The 15,640-nt window shown below is 37.9% G+C and overlaps 2 protein-coding genes across 4 annotated transcripts; both read right to left on the bottom strand.

Moving 5' to 3' along the window:
* Positions 1-77: 77 nt before the first annotated feature.
* Positions 78-7,353, bottom strand: LOC141828000 (RAF-like serine/threonine-protein kinase 20). 3 transcript variants are annotated; one of them, XM_074715349.1, is made up of 9 exons: positions 7,093-7,353; positions 3,259-6,393; positions 3,095-3,175; positions 2,492-2,644; positions 2,164-2,327; positions 1,913-2,060; positions 1,623-1,745; positions 1,293-1,380; positions 78-392 (listed from the first exon to the last, which is right to left on the bottom strand). In XM_074715349.1, exons 2-9 carry the CDS (start codon positions 6,154-6,156, stop codon positions 217-219), a joined length of 3,831 nt encoding a protein of 1,276 aa, XP_074571450.1. In that variant the 5' UTR covers positions 6,157-6,393; positions 7,093-7,353; the 3' UTR covers positions 78-216. The 3 variants fall into 3 exon arrangements, with proteins under 3 accessions (XP_074571450.1, XP_074571449.1, XP_074571451.1); XM_074715348.1 differs by having other exon boundaries at positions 7,123-7,353; XM_074715350.1 differs by having other exon boundaries at positions 7,227-7,353.
* Positions 7,354-8,560: 1,207 nt separating this feature from the next.
* Positions 8,561-14,435, bottom strand: LOC141827600 (uncharacterized). The gene is made up of 12 exons (XM_074714890.1): positions 14,141-14,435; positions 13,811-14,030; positions 13,300-13,500; positions 13,120-13,190; positions 12,855-13,017; positions 11,860-12,453; positions 11,158-11,538; positions 10,951-11,026; positions 10,804-10,867; positions 10,183-10,318; positions 8,981-9,094; positions 8,561-8,907 (listed from the first exon to the last, which is right to left on the bottom strand). The coding sequence occupies exons 1-12, from the start codon at positions 14,260-14,262 to the stop codon at positions 8,842-8,844; spliced, it is 2,208 nt and encodes a 735-aa protein (XP_074570991.1). The 5' UTR covers positions 14,263-14,435; the 3' UTR covers positions 8,561-8,841.
* Positions 14,436-15,640: the final 1,205 nt, after the last annotated feature.

Here is a 15,640-nt window from a genome sequence, read left to right as displayed (position 1 = left end):
AACAAAAACTCATTAAAACAGACATGCAAGATCGCTGCTGCGAGCAGCATAATTTGATGACAATGTAGCTAATAAGCTTGATCTCAAGTGAAGCAACATATAATATTTGAATATTTACAAACAATGCACATGAAACCTCTTCAGAGTGCATAAAACACATACGATAAATTTATCCCAAATGAATAATCATAGGAGCATAGGATACAGATAGTATTATCATTTCACTAATTTGGGTTGAGTGGTTGCTGACATTGCTCGCAAGCGACTAGTTACCTGGGTGAAGGATGGCCTTTGAGCAGGATCAGGAGACCAGCACTGCTCCATAAGCTTTCTCCACTCCGGATCACAAGTGGCTGGCACTGGAGGCCTCAATGTATTATTCACAATACCTCCTGCAAAAATTTTACAAATATGCATGAAAACATATAGATAAGCATGAAATCATTTATGCTTACTTGATATTTGTGAGACAGGTTTCTGAATGTATGATTATGCTGAGAATGGGAGGGGAGAATACTAGTTTTTGCCATCCAATGTGGGGGAAGCATTCAAAGTAAATAAAAAAAAACTCTCCATGGAACAAGAAAATTTCAGGGTTATTACCGACCCACTAGAACAGCAAATGTTTCATCGAGTAGATTACCATGTGCCAATAGCATAATAAATGAAGAATTGGGAGAAGAATGTCTTTCAGCCTTGAATTCCATAAACAGTACGACCTACTTTCTGCCTCAAACTGAGAAGCATACAGATGTACCTAGTTATTCTGATTAAGATTGGATGAACAAAGTAGAGGGTATTTAGATTAAAAGTCTTAGTCCTCCCTAGAAAAAAAGATTATGGGAGACAAAAGTAGTGCAGAAATGGGAGAAGATAAGGCCAGTAGTAGCACTGATGAAGAGGTAATCAAGGGAGGTTAGTTACTTGGCTGTGTTGGTAGGGTTGAGACCTCCTTGGGTTGTGTTTCTCTATGGCCCCTCCTAATGCAATTCTTAAAATTTTTCAGGAAGTACATTTTACAGGTTATTAACAGTTGGATTATAATCGTTCCCTTTCCCAAGCAATAAAAGTAATTTTAAAAGTCACTTTAAGGAGGTGCTAAAGATAGAATTTCCATATAATCAATGTAGCTTAAAATACTTGCTTTGCATAATTCAATTGGTCCATGTTGCCAATGAGTTGGACAAGATCTTCAAAAAATCTTGATAGCCAGTTATGCTTAACTTACAATATATGCCTATCAAACACATCTTGGTTCATTTATTCGATATACTTTTTAAAGTAAAGCATACCTATAATTGCACCATAATGCATGTTGGCATAAGGCTCTTCTCCTGTGAGAATTTCCCACATAACAATGCCAAATGAAAACACATCCACCTGCAGAATCACCAGTAGTCAAAAAATGTTGGAGACTAGATATGCGTATCAAAGGAAAGCAGCACTAAGAACACGAAAACTCAAAACGTGACTGAGGACTTGTTGATGTACAGAAAACCAAAGGCTTTGCACTTTCTTGGGAAAAAAAGAAAAGCAGATGAAAGATGGTCCAGTTTTAAATGAAGCTGGAAATGAAATCACTGAAATATAGTAAGAATTTCTTTTAAAAAAATCATTGGTACCTTTTCTGACACTTTGTTGCTGCCTCCATTCAATAATTCTGGTGCCATCCATGGTAGTGTCCCTCTAACCCCACCAGAAACAAGAGTATTTCGTTTTATTTTTGACAACCCAAAATCACCAACCTAGAAACATCCACATTGAGTTAACTAGTCTAGTAGGAAAAACAACAAAGATCATTTCATTCCCAACCAAGATTCAAAATTTGTTCCGTAATGAAAATAGAAGGGGGAAAAAGTAAACTTAACCTAGGTGTTAGATGGTAATTACAATTAAGCTATGAAAACAATACCTTGCAAATCGGGCGTGACTGATCTTTAAGGTTTACAAGTAAATTATCACATTTCAGATCAAAGTGCACAATATTCTTAGAATGCAAATACTCCATTCCAAAAGCAGCATCCATTGCAATGATAAGCCTCTTACGGCGATCAAGATATCTGTTAATATATGCAATTAAAATTTCACTATACAGAATAATAAAAAATGAATTCAAACATGGACGATGAAGGATTCACAAAGAATGGAAGAGCAAAGATTTACTTGTCCTTGCGTAGTAAAACGTGTCGTAAAGAACCATTCACCATAAATTCTGTCACAGTTGCTAAGGTACCACCTGGTCCATCTTTAACAACTCCATAAAAAGCCACCACATTTGGATGATGGAGCTGGGAAAGGATCTCAGCTTCCCGCCAAAACTCTATGGTCTAAAAGCAGTTAAATGTTACTATTACCAAAGATTTCTCTTGATTTACCACTAACTAGGTGTCGAGTAGATAAAAACTCTTAAAACTGGTCGGATCACTCTTCCAATCATGAATTATGTAATTCAAGAAACAACTGCATAAAACAAAAGATAGATGATACTTACTAGTCTCTCCTGCTCAGATGATCTACCAGCAAAGCAGCTCTTTTTTATTCGTTTAATAGCCACATCAGTGCCCCTCCATTTTCCATGATATACAGTACCATAAGTGCCAGAACCCAACTCACGCAGTTCTTCAAGATCTTCGTTCATTATAATCTGTGAATGCATGACATTTGGAATTGGAAGCGTATATAAAAATCAGGACTGAACAAATTATCAAAAACAAATACAGGTTCAAGTCTGACTACATGTGAAACATGAAACAGGGAAAAGAGAACCATCTGAACCATCTGGCTTAGATATACCTGATGGTTAGTGAAAAGAAGTTATTTTCAAGTGTTTAAGGTCTTTCCACAGATATTAAAACATATAGAAACTGAATGTGAAGAATGCAGCCCACAATATAGGAACACTTTTGCCTTAAAATTTACAAGGTGTTCAGTCAAGGTTTTGGCTTCACATGCTACAGTAGACAATAAACATGGTTGAAAAGACCATTCCCTACTCTTTATAACTAATGCACATCAGAAAAAATATTTCCTACCTAGACATTTACCAGAATTTGATAAATTATAGCTCCTGATTACCATGTATCATATGTCTTACCTGTACATTGCTAAGATCCATATTCTGCATAAAAGTATCAACAACAGGCTCAACAACCTCACCGCCTTCAAATTTGGATTCCTGGTTCAAAAAGAAAGTCTTACCATGGTAACAATTACAAAATAGTAGAAAGCAGGTCTACAATGGTGCAGAGAACAACATACCTCATTTTCTGCATGCGAAGCTTGTAGTTGTTCCTTTTCCTTTCCAAGGTGATGAGGGATTCGTGATGGAATATAACCTGGCTGCAAAATATTTGATTTTGCAACAGATGTTTCTTCCATTTCCTCAGGGAAATCACTGTCACCAAAATCAACTTTCTCATTCCCCAGAGGTGTCAACTGGTATGGTATAGAGATCCCTCCTTCCACGTCAGGAAGCAAAGATGAATAACCAACGTGGTCTTGATCAATAAGAGAAAAGTCCTTGTGTTTAAACTCATCTTGGGCCAGATTTCTGAAGAAAGACCAATTTTTAGGCTCATGATTTTGCATGTTCACACTAAATCCAGTATCATCTTTACGAAGGTTGGTTATACTTGACAGGTCACCAGCAATTCTGGCCTTATTGAAGATATCATTGAGCAGATTAGGAGGGAACCGATCATTTATGTCAATTAGAATGTCACTGCGATCTGCAGTGGGAACAGACATATCCTTCTGAAACACAGTTCCACCAGCACTCTCCACCCAACTAAAAGCTGGTTTATGATCAACAAGATTACTATTATATGAATCGTTGGATATTTCTTCCTGTTGAATATCAGGTAGGACAAAAGGATCCTCCTGTGCCCTACTGTAATGTCCATCAATATCTGGATCTTGAATATTGATTTTAGCCATCTCAGCTTCACCATCTATTGCTTTCTCCATGTGTCTGCTCAATTTGGACTCCTGCACAATCGTATCTTCAACAACATTAGGTTTCTCATATTCAGACTTTGAAGGTGCATGTTGGGATTGGGATTTTTGCATCTTTGTCACTTGTTTAGAACCCTTTAGATCACTGATGGCATTGGCTTGATTGGGTGCTACCAGAACTGTACTTGCTACAGCTTCATTTTGGTCATGCCAATTATTAGTAATCAAAGAATTCATAGGTTGTGATGAATAATTTACTGTTTCTGGCTCTTTTTGAATCGTAACTGGTTCAAATATATTGTCTTGATTGCTTGTATTTCCCCCTTTCTTATGCTTCTCAAAATCAGCATTGCTAGGGTGCTGTGGCTTTCCAGATGACATAGAATTCTCTGCCTGTGAGCTCAATTCCCCCTCAAGAGGGTCAGCAGATTCAGCGATAGATTCTTGAGTAGTGATAGAGCTTGCCTGATTTATCATAAAATGGGAATTAATATTGTCATCAGATTTAGATAATCGATTTAGAAACTTCTTCTGCTCTCTAGGAAGCCTCTCAGATTGATATACTCGAAAAGGACGAGAAGGTGGATCTGTGCAACTTACATCAGCTGCATCAACCTCATAGTCAGAGAAACCAGATGTTAAAGCTCCACTAGAACACAGTTCATCTTCATTCATCTTGGCACCCTGTCCAGCATTCACAGTAGTGGCAGATGACAAGACTGGAACAGTTTCCACTGATTTCGCCTGGTTTTGTGCAGGTTGCACTGATATCAAAATTTCAGCTGCAGAAACAATCTTAGGAACATCTGACTGCAATGGAGCATCAAGTTGCTGAGAGTTTACAGTAGGTTCTGTGCTGTGGGGATTGAAATGCTCATTTTCTACTTTTCTTTGAGGGAAACCATTGGATGCAGGTTTCTCATTCTTTAGTAAGGGATCTGCATCAAATGAACTCATAGCACTATATGGGCTTTGCATTGTACCTTGATAAAAAGATTGACCTGGCTGAAAAGAAACACTGGCAGTATAGTTGGATCCATAATCAGATGGAACAGATGAAGGAATAGTGCTATTTGCATTTTCATATTGATCAAAAGGGTTGATGTGGTAAGCATATTGTTCACCTTCAACATAGTGGAATATATGGTCCTCAAAGTTCTGTGAATGTCTATTGTAATCACTAGATGAGTTTGCCTCCCCAGTTGGAATAAAATTTCTAGAAGAAACTGCATGAGCAGTATCAAACCCAATTGACTGAGTTCTGCTTGTGTCAGCATTAGCTCTTTCAGCCTCAACATGAAGATTCAACAGCTGGTCCAAGTCACTTGCTGATGTGCTTGCCATGCCAGGCTGATATGAAGAATTTCGTGATCCAAAATCCATCCCATTGACTGCAGCAATGAACTGAACCTCAGAATCTCCCTCTCTGCTACCTGAACTGAAGTGCACGTCATCTGTATCATCTGATGTAAATAGAAATATCCTGAGTTTTTGTGATCCTTCACCACCTTCAAGAAAGGTGTATTCCTCCACCATATTCTGCAAATCTTCATCACAAGATACTGATATCAAGGCATCCAGTTCTTCTCCAGGTAGTTGGTACTTGATAGTATGAGGTCTATTATATATTGCCATTGTCTTTTGCATGAGTTCATTCCATGAAATATCCCTTTTTATGCTTATAATACGGGTGTCCCCTCCAACATATCTCAGTCTACCATCACTGGGACGAGGTAAAATCTTACCACCAAAACTGCACAGATACTTCATCCCTTTTGTCAAGAAATCAGAAGATTCTGATGAGGTAAACCCAGGAGCAACTGTTTGACCACTTCCATGACCAGATGATACTTGTGGTATGGACCTTGTTGATGCATAATGACCTTTATTATCGGTTTCAGATAAGTTTTTCTTCTCCATTCCCTTCATCTGCTGATTATCACTATTCACATTCATTGTGACATCTGCTACACTTTCAACTCGATTCCCAGATGCACTTTGAACAGTGGGCTTCTTGAAAATTGCACGATCTCGCATAAATTCAAGAGCAAATTCTTCACCTGTCTGGATTGAGTAATTCAGAACAGGCAGTACACCACTTGATGCACTAGCCTCTGGTGGTCTAACATTCGCATTACTCGAACTTGGTAGAAATTGTGCAGACCTTTGATTAGCAGAGCCATCAACTTTTCTAGCATCCATCAGAATTTTGAGATATTCAAAGCTTGTCAGATCATTCTAAAACTTGTAGATATAACTCTGTCTACTGACCCATATTATGAAAGGAATTTCCAATAATAGTAAACCATGAAAAATAGTTAAATGCACAAGCTGCCAATGATATCACACTTGATTAACACAAAACAACTTCTTTCCAGACTGGGTCATAAGAAATATTCTTTTGTGAAAAGCTTAGCACTCCTCAAAACAACAGATGCTCTGCAAACAGAATTAAAGAAAAATGAAAAATGAAAAAAATATTTATATAAAAATGTGGATCAGCTCACTGCTCAACTAGTACTTTACATTCAAAAGAAGCATATTAAGCTATTCTGCTTAGGCTTAAAGCTACTTAATGAAACAGTATATCACTCAACAACAACAACACAGCTAAAGCATAAGATTCATGATCAATCTTGCATAAGAACAAGGATCATTCTAAATGAATTTTTTTGCTATGAGTAATTCAAGACACTTATCCTCACTCCTCAGCACCACATAAAACCTGCAACAACGTCCTCATTATGGTTATGGCAATAACAGTAATATAGAATCAATCTTTTCTATAAATTAAGCAATCTTTTGACACCACCCCAAGTGAATGCCAATTATTAGCTGAAGCTTGAAACGGTACAAGGCGAACCCTGTACCTGTCCATCTGAGTTGGCGTATCAAGCATGCTGTAGAAGGTGAGAGGAAGATACGAATTTGATCCATCAGTCATACTAATCATACAGATCTAATAACCAAAAGGCTTAAGAAGAGTTGACTTTTTCTAACTCCTGGTGCCCTACTGGCTAACCACATAACCCTAAACTGCAAGCAAGCGAATCGACTAACCAGACCACCCAAACAAAAACAGTTTCAGTTACCATACGAAGGCATCCAAAACAAAATCAAAGCTTAAGAACAACCGACCGCAGCAAAGCAAACAGGACGATCGCATACGCAAACGACTCGAAAAGGAACAAACTGGGGAGGCGTAGGGAAATCGATCGCCGGTCGAGGGTCCAGGAACTAGGAACACAAGCAGGAGAAAGCAAGATCCGCACCAGGAAGAGCCGCGGTGCTGATGGATCAGACGGGATGCGACGCGATCGGGGTACACGCTTGCCTCAATCGTTCCGCTTCCTTTCCTCGCCTCACACGCTGCCTCGGTAGTCAAGCGAGACTCAACGGGAAGCGTCGACGGGAAGAAAAGGCCACAGAGAGGCAAAAATTGACGGCACGCCCTCTCTCCTCCCTCCACGAAACGATACGACTAAAACAAGATGGGGGTTGGTGACTGACTCGACCTGATTCCGGTTCGTCGGAAGAATTGGTTGGGCCGTCGCTTGGGCCGAACCGGAGGGTTGTGGAATTGAAACAAAGTAAAATTTATTAAGAAAAATCAACATGACGTCTCATCCTATATATCTTATCTTACAAAAATAAATTTAATTAAGTTATTTTAATAAATTTTAATAATTAGTGAAAAATATTTTAATATAATAATAATATTTCATATGTAATTATCTTTTGACGATTTCAACAACAAAAAAGATTCCATTTTTATTTTTATTTTTGCTTTGACTGGGAGTGTAATAAAATCGAACCGAGCAGAATAATAAGAAGTTCGAACTCAAGCTCGATTTATTTTCTCAAGTTCGATTTAAACTTTAATTCTTAAGTTACTCGTAATAAAATTAAATAGTGTTTGATCCAAACCAAACAGTAAAAAGCTCGAACTCGATTCATTTTTCCTAAGTTCGAATTCGATTCGAATTTTAATTCTTAAACTCGAGTTTGACTCGTAATAAAATTAAATAGTTCACAAATAGCTCGAACTCGATTTAAAAATGACTCGTTTTAAAGTAAAACAAATTTAGTTCAAATTCGATTCAAAAATAGTTTGTTTAAAAGTTAAACGAGCTTAGTTCAAACTTGACTCATTAATATATGATATTTATAATTTATGTAATATATATAATATATATACACACGTTCACAAGTCATTTAACAAACACGTTCGTAAGCCTTTAAACAAATATGTTCGCAAACTCACGAACCAAATACTGTTAAGCTCGATTTCGACTCAATAATATTTTCGAATTCAAAATCAGACTCGAGCTCGACTCGTTAACTTAATCGAACGAACTCAAACAAACTTTTTTTCGAACCAAGACTCAAATAGCTCGCGAATAGCTTAGCTCATTTACACCCCTAACTTTGACGAACATTTATCTTGCGCTCAATAGTTTTGGCTGATTGTTTGGCAACAGAGAAAAAACAATGTAACGCACAACTAAAGCCACAAAACTCACATTGAAGAACTAAGCAGTTGAGTTTATCAAAACGCAAAATGGAATTTGAAACTTTAACTAAATCTACTAAAAACAGTTCGTGCTAGAGGTAACCATTAATCTTATTCGTTGGAATGAATCTGATACAGTTCTTGTGGAATCGCCATAACAAGAAGATAATTTCAACCGAACTCAGAAGAGATTAGTTGAGTTGATAATGTAGATTAGAGATAGTAGATAAAAGGAATTAACTTCCACAACAGTCGATTGCATAATTAAGATATGAGAAGGAAAGAAACAAGTTCGATATTGCCAATGTGTTGGCGAACCAGCTCCAATATTTGAAAAATAACCCCAATTTCATCATCAATTCTCATCCATAATCTTACTCAATCCATGAGATGCCTAACACCTTTGCCATAAAGCTATAACGATCCGCGGCTTCGTCGATCTATCACGATTGCACAGGACACATTAGAACATAATAGGTTGAACAAATGTTGCGGTTGAGTAGAAGAACAAACCATTTTCTGGGTAGGCCGACCAGCTCCGTGCCCTGCCTTGCATTCAATGCGACCAATTATTGGGTTGGTCTGTGGACTGCTCTCAACACTTGTATACAAGACGTATTGCAACGTCTGTTTACGTAAAAATTAATAATAATAATAATAATTAAGAAAATCTTAAAGAATTATTGAATATAAAATGCTCGTCTTGAAGAACCATAGACAATCAAATGCTCATCTTATTGTTACATGGTTTACTAGAATAAATATATTTAAATCAAATGGAACTAACAATAAACTTATGCAAATATGATTTAAGTCAGTCAAACAAATCTCTCATCCCCAGGAACTGGAGGATACCAATCCATCCAACTCAAATATTTCAAATAGTTTTCAAAAACTTGATTGGAGACTACTCATCTTGCCTATTGATCGACCTCGCTGATCAGACAAGCTATCAAAACCATGTCCAAAAGAGTGACAGCCCATAATGGAAGGTAATTTCTCTAACATTGTTTTCTTTGGTTAAGATAAAATCGAAACTGCTTCACATGGGTGGCATATCAACATGTGTGATTGAGGGGTCAAATATGTTTTGTAGTCTCTAACTTCAGAATTTAAAGGAGACGAGCAAAGCAAGCCATGTGTACAATAATTATCACATAAAAAACAACATTATTGTAAGCATTTTTGTATCTTAAAGCTAAATCAATGTGCCTTATAAGTAACCAATGCAAAAGTATTTAACTAACTCTTCCTTAACCAGATAATGAAGTCTCATGTTCTATTTATTAGCAAGTTATTACATCTAGGAACATGTAACATGCACAAGTTCCACCGAGTTTCCTCTAGGACAAATTTTTTTAATTGAAATATAATTATGGTTGACACAATAAGAATCCAAGACAACTGGACAGTGAAAATTTATTTGCAGATGTCTATACAAGAGTATATATGTAAGAATATAACAATACAAGGCCATGTTCCTTTTAGTTACTAAAAATACCATTATAAACTAAAAGATGAATCATGTTTAGACTTTAGAATAAGTTAAAATTAGGATAATTAATACTTTTATTATTCATTGCTCTCTTGTATATGTGAATAGAGCAGGACATTAAAGCGAGAACATTAAGGACATTGAATATAACAAAATATTAAAATCATAAGCAAAAGGCTTTAGAATTCAAACATGGATTTGGCTAAAAAGAGGAACTCACTGCTAGTAGTTTCAATGAGTGCAAAGGCACAACACGATCATCATGATCAGCTGTCAAAAGCATGGTTGATGGATACTGACAAGGCATACCAGAGCTTTTTTCCCATGGTCTTGTTACATTATGAAGTGGTGAGTATCTGACAACAAGCATTTGAATGTATTCAAATATAGAAAATGAAACATCTCAAACAAAGAAACACAGCAGTGAATAAAAGTTCAAGATATGTGTACATGCATACCCAAGGCATGTACTTCAAAACAAAATCAAGAACCAAATTGTGTATTACCATTTAGTCTTAGTGCACTAAGGTAATATTTAAAGAAATAGTCTGCCAATGCGAGCAGCAGCAACAGGAGCAGCAGAACAAGAGGATTAATATTGGTTGACACACAGACACATACTCTAGCAACATGGACCAGGTACTCTGCTAGCAGTAACTAATTTAACATCACAAGTAAGGACTAGTGCCAAATGTCTCGTGTTTTTGAAGTCCTAGCTAGAATAGTTGAAATGACTAAGATTTAAACAAGACACAGCATTTAACTCGTATTTTTGCCTAGTCAACCTAATTTGCTTAGATAATTGTCAATTATACTGAGAGGAAAAAGAGGTTTTCCATACTTAATTAGCCAATTGAATTCCTCCTCGTTGTCTGAACAACCATAATCAGAAGTCCAGGCATGCCCTGAATATCAATAAAATAAAAATGTCAGTAGAGAAAACTAAGGACCAAAATGTTACCAAAAGTTTATAGAGAATTGGATTGACCAATAGTGAACTTATGGAATCGAAGCATGTCCATAACACCAACATGAGCAAGAACACACCCAAAAAGATCTGGACGCTGCCATTAGAACTTTGTTAATAGATAATAAACTAAACAAATGCAGAAAGTTTCAAAGGAGATTAAAAAGATTAAATAGTACTGGCATATAGGAAACTAATGTGAACAAGTTGATAATAAGTTGATTTTACCTGATTCATGCAAGCTGCGACAAGGAGCCCACCATTGCTTCCACCCTCAATACATAGTCGTCTTGGGTTTGTATAACCATTTGAAACAAGGAACTCAGCAGCAGAAATAAAATCATCAAAGCAATTTTGTTTCTTAGAAAGTGATCCTGCCTTATGCCATTCTTCTCCATATTCTCCTCCACCGCGAATATTGGCTATGCATATGACACAACCTAAGTTTCTTGCAAGAACAAGACGAGCCACACTAAATGAAGGTGTAATGCTGATGTTGAAGCCTCCATAGCCATATAGTAGAACTGGATTTGATCCATCAAGTCGGGTATTCTTCTTTGACACAACAAAAATGGGTATCTTGGTCCCATCCTTGCTAGAAGAGAAAACCTAAGAAAATGGAATAAAATAAGTTCAACTTGATCAATCAACATCACAGCATAGTTCTTCAAGCTCATTAAGGACAAGGGCTTCCTTGTTCCTGAGCCATTTTGAGAATATAACTTGTTGAAAGAAAAAAAAGGCAGCAAACAAACAACAAGCCAGGAGTCCCAATTTATGGGTCGACTAAAACCACTCCGACATAGATATATCCAAAGTAGTTTATTTACTGGATAATGACCTATGCGGCTAATCATCACGAACAAATATGTCTTAATCCTTCCTTAGTAGATCCACAATATGTAGACTAAAAGACAAGAAATGACTTACTTGTTTAACCTCAAACTCAGTGCGATCAAACCCAGGAACAGAAATTTCACGAAATATCTTCATTTCTGGAACTTCTGGCGCTAAATCACACTTGTAAATAATTCCGGGTGTAAGGAAGCTAGTGAAGCCAATAAATATTGTGCTGTCTTCACGCCTACCAGAAATCCCAGAGACACTACCAACATCTAATGGTAAAGCATGTAGCATTTCTCCTGTTACCAAATCCCTAATTTGCAAAACATGCTTAACATCACTCAGATAGCATACCACTATCTGGTTACCATTCACAGCAACAGCTGATTCCAGCACATCTTTTTCATGTTCTGGTATAATGTCAGTCCAGAGTTCTGGCTTCTTAAGGTCTACCCTTACTAGCTTATATCTTGGAGCTCCTTTGTTTGTCAAAAAGGTAAATTCACTGCCATCATTTGCCACAGCCGCATAACTTGCTTCAAAGTTGTCAATGAGTTTAATAAAAGGAAGAATTTCATTACTTCCTTTAAAACCTCCAAGCCCAGTAGAAAGTGACTCCAGGTCACAGTAATATAACTTATTCACAGGATCACAACCTTCCTCAATTCCTAGAAGAACATACTGCAGAAAACAAGAAAAACAAAGTTCAAAGTCAAACACTGTGACAGAACAAAATTGAATATGCCAATCCAGTCATAATAATGTTTTACATAAGGAGTAAATGGACAATTTATAAAAGAGCTTCTATGCTATGTGGATAAATCAGCAGTCTGGTAACCACAAACAAACTGTGAGTTCAACTAGTTGACGTCAAGCTTGCAGCTTGTATCCCATCATTGAACTATGGCTACGATTTATGTTCATGGTGTTGCTACACGTATTTGGCACTAGTTTTCATGGCAAGAAGCACTGTGGTTGTTAGCATAAGCTCTTTGGCTAAGTTAATCAATAGTGACTTAACAAGTAAATTTCACAAGTCAGATGAGCAACTTATGATAGATAATAAAAAAGCAACACAGTACCTTGCCATCATTAGTCACAGAACCACTAAAAATATACTTTGGATGCTCCGGATCTCTCCAGCATAAGATATCCTCTGACTGATCTGTGCCCAAGAAATGATAGTACAGCTCATGATTCAAATTGATATTTGTCTCTGTCCCCGCATCCAGTTCAGTCCCTTGTCTAAGAATTATCAGCAATATATACGAATTATAATGGATAATAGCAATCCCCATTGAAGCTTATTCACTAAATCATAACAACAAAATGGTAACAGGGTCATACTTGGGAGCTGGATAGCGACCATAGAAGAAACCTTTTCCGTCATGGGTCCAGCTGACTGATGAGAACTTTACCTGAAATTAAAGGAAGCAAAAAACAAAAAAAAAATGATGCAAAGAAAGCAATGTTTCCTCGTTGTTTGAACTAGAATTTTGGAATGTGCTAGGAAGAATAGAATCATACCCATGATATGGTATCAGGTTCTGCTTCCTTATCATCAACTCTCATCACCTTGATTGTAACCCAATCACTTCCGCTTGAACTAAGTCCGTAAGCCAAATACTTCCCATCCTTGCTAACCGAAGCCATTGAGAGAGCCACAGTTCCATCCTCACTAAGTTTGTTGGGATCCAATAGAATCTCTGCCGCTCCATCCAAATCTTTCTGAAAGAAAACAAAGGATTCTAAACTCATTAAGAGGAATCCTACCCAAAAGTACACTCACAGAAATCCAAATGAATCCACAATGAGTGACTAATAGTTCTGGGTTTTTTTTAAAAAAAAACAATTTATAATTCTTCAGTTGGCACAAGCCACCACGTTATCAATCGAACAAAGGCTAGCAACTAGATGGAAATGAAAAAAAAAAAAAAGATAAATTTGACACTATAACTTAAATGTTCTTATAGATTTGGATTTTAAACGTTGTGATATAGTACGAAAATTCAACGTTGTTAACCCAAAAGATAACCACCTGGACATAGAGAACGCTCTGAGCCTGGAGGCCCGTATTATGATTATAGAAGTAGTTTCCACCGCGCTTGTACGGCGTATCATAGCGGGGATGATCAAACAACGTCGTGATCTTCTGCCGCAACTTTTCCCTCTCCTCGCACTTCACCAGCACCGAGTCCGTCAGCGCCACCTGCTTCTCCACGAATTCCTTGACCTCCTCGGCGTCCGGATCCTCCAACCTGTGCCCACACACACATCAGACAAAAAGGGTCAGCAAAATAGCGCACTGCTGATCTAAGATCCGATCTTAGATTTGGTTTTCGAGCCAAATGGGTTCCGGAAAAATCACCATCGGTAGGGGTCGACGACGCGGACACCGTGGTAATCGTCGACCACGGACTCGTCGCGACGTGCCGAAGGATAGCGGAGCGGCGGGAGGGCCTCGGAGGCGGCCGGGGAGAGGGAGCCCATCTCGGCGGCAAAGGCAGCAGCAGCAGAGACGGGGCGATTCAGACTCGTCGAAGGGGAGCGGGGGAGGCGGCCCACGTGAGAGCGGCAAGAAGCGAGGTTGGGCAATTTATGGATGGTGCGGGCGACGGCGAACCGGCCGGTTCGGAGGGCGGCCGGGGCCGGGCGAAGGTGAGACCGAAGGTGTCGCCACGGTGTGGCCAAGCATGTCGACATTTCCATTTCGAGCTATCGAAATGAATTCGCACCACATTTTTAGCTGTCAGTTTCAAACGTTACCTTAGCTAATTTACCTTTCTCCAAATGAAATGAAATGAAATGACTCGGAGTCATATTTAAATATTAATTTTTAATGTTAATGTTATTAAAATATAAATTTTGATAAATTTAAAGACATTGAGTTGTTCAAAATGGCTCTTAATAATAAAAATGTGTCGATATTATTTAGTTGATATTTTAACAACAATCTATGTGCTAAATAATCGCATTGGAAGGCCTCACAAATATAATATCCCTCAGATTAATTTTATAATTTTTATTTTTTTAAATTGACATCTGGTACAATTTTCATCGATTAATTGTAAGAGTGATTGATTTGATTTCACATAAATTTTCTATTGATGACCAAGACGCCTGTAATGTCCATCTAGATAATTCACTTTCTTTATCCGTTATTTATCGAAGGAAAATTACTCCTGTAGTATACCTATGTTATGGGTGATTGTGAGTATGGACCCAGGGAGCGGCTGGACATCAGACTCGATTCCTATGTCGGTCCATAGCTATCGACACCAAAGCTAGCCCGAGTCAGTTCTCGACTAGCAATCCCTTTCTCCGGGAGCTGAGTCCCTCTCATCATCGAACTCTGCTCGAATCGGGAACTTAGGTTGACACCTTGGTATCCAAAGTGTCGTCCCAAGCTGAATCCTTACTCAAATCGGCTCCTTATCCGAGTCCTCTCACCAAATGACTCCTCTTACGGACCCGAAGGCTCTCAGTCGAACTCGGCACCTTTGTCCGCATTCAGATTCAGCTAGGGTTCTTGCCGGATGACCTTTACGGTGCTCTGCTCCATCACTTCCATCGTCTCTTTTGACAGTCTCATACTTTTAAATATGATTGCTGCCTTAATATTCATGTGCGAAATGACCCTACAATTGTATGTCAACGATAAAACTTTCATTATGATCATTTCATATCTTTCTGATAAGATAATAAGTACCGATGGGACAACTGCTAAGATGGGATGTGACTTTCTCCTCTCACATATATAAAGATCACTCCTCTCTATAATCATGTAGGTGCACACGAGCACACACCCAGACCACTTTTCTACTTCCACCTTTTGCAAAAAGAGAAAGCGTATCAATATAAATATATA

This window comes from Curcuma longa, chromosome 4, assembly GCF_044706935.1.
Source record: "Curcuma longa cultivar G26 ecotype Majalengka, Jawa Barat chromosome 4, ITB_CL_G26_1.1, whole genome shotgun sequence".
In the NCBI taxonomy this organism is placed as follows: Eukaryota; Viridiplantae; Streptophyta; class Magnoliopsida; order Zingiberales; family Zingiberaceae; genus Curcuma; species Curcuma longa.
Note: the sequence above shows the minus strand (reverse complement) of the source record. Positions and strands in the feature narration are given on the sequence as shown.

Excerpts from the sequence above, each read along its gene's own strand:
- LOC141828000 (XM_074715349.1), bottom strand. The coding sequence starts at position 6,156 with ATGGATGCTAGAAAAGTTGATGGCTCTGCTAATCAAAGGTCTGCACAA. Across the intron at positions 3,176-3,258 it reads CTTCGCATGCAGAAAATGAG|GAATCCAAATTTGAAGGCGG; the intron begins GTATGTTGTTCT and ends TTTTTGAACCAG. Across the intron at positions 2,061-2,163 it reads GTTTTACTACGCAAGGACAA|ATATCTTGATCGCCGTAAGA; the intron begins GTAAATCTTTGC and ends ATATATTAACAG.
- LOC141827600 (XM_074714890.1), bottom strand. The coding sequence starts at position 14,262 with ATGGGCTCCCTCTCCCCGGCCGCCTCCGAGGCCCTCCCGCCGCTCCGC. Across the intron at positions 9,095-10,182 it reads ACTCATTGAAACTACTAGCA|ACGTTGCAATACGTCTTGTA; the intron begins GTGAGTTCCTCT and ends TTACGTAAACAG. Across the intron at positions 8,908-8,980 it reads GTCGGCCTACCCAGAAAATG|ATCGACGAAGCCGCGGATCG; the intron begins GTTTGTTCTTCT and ends CAATCGTGATAG.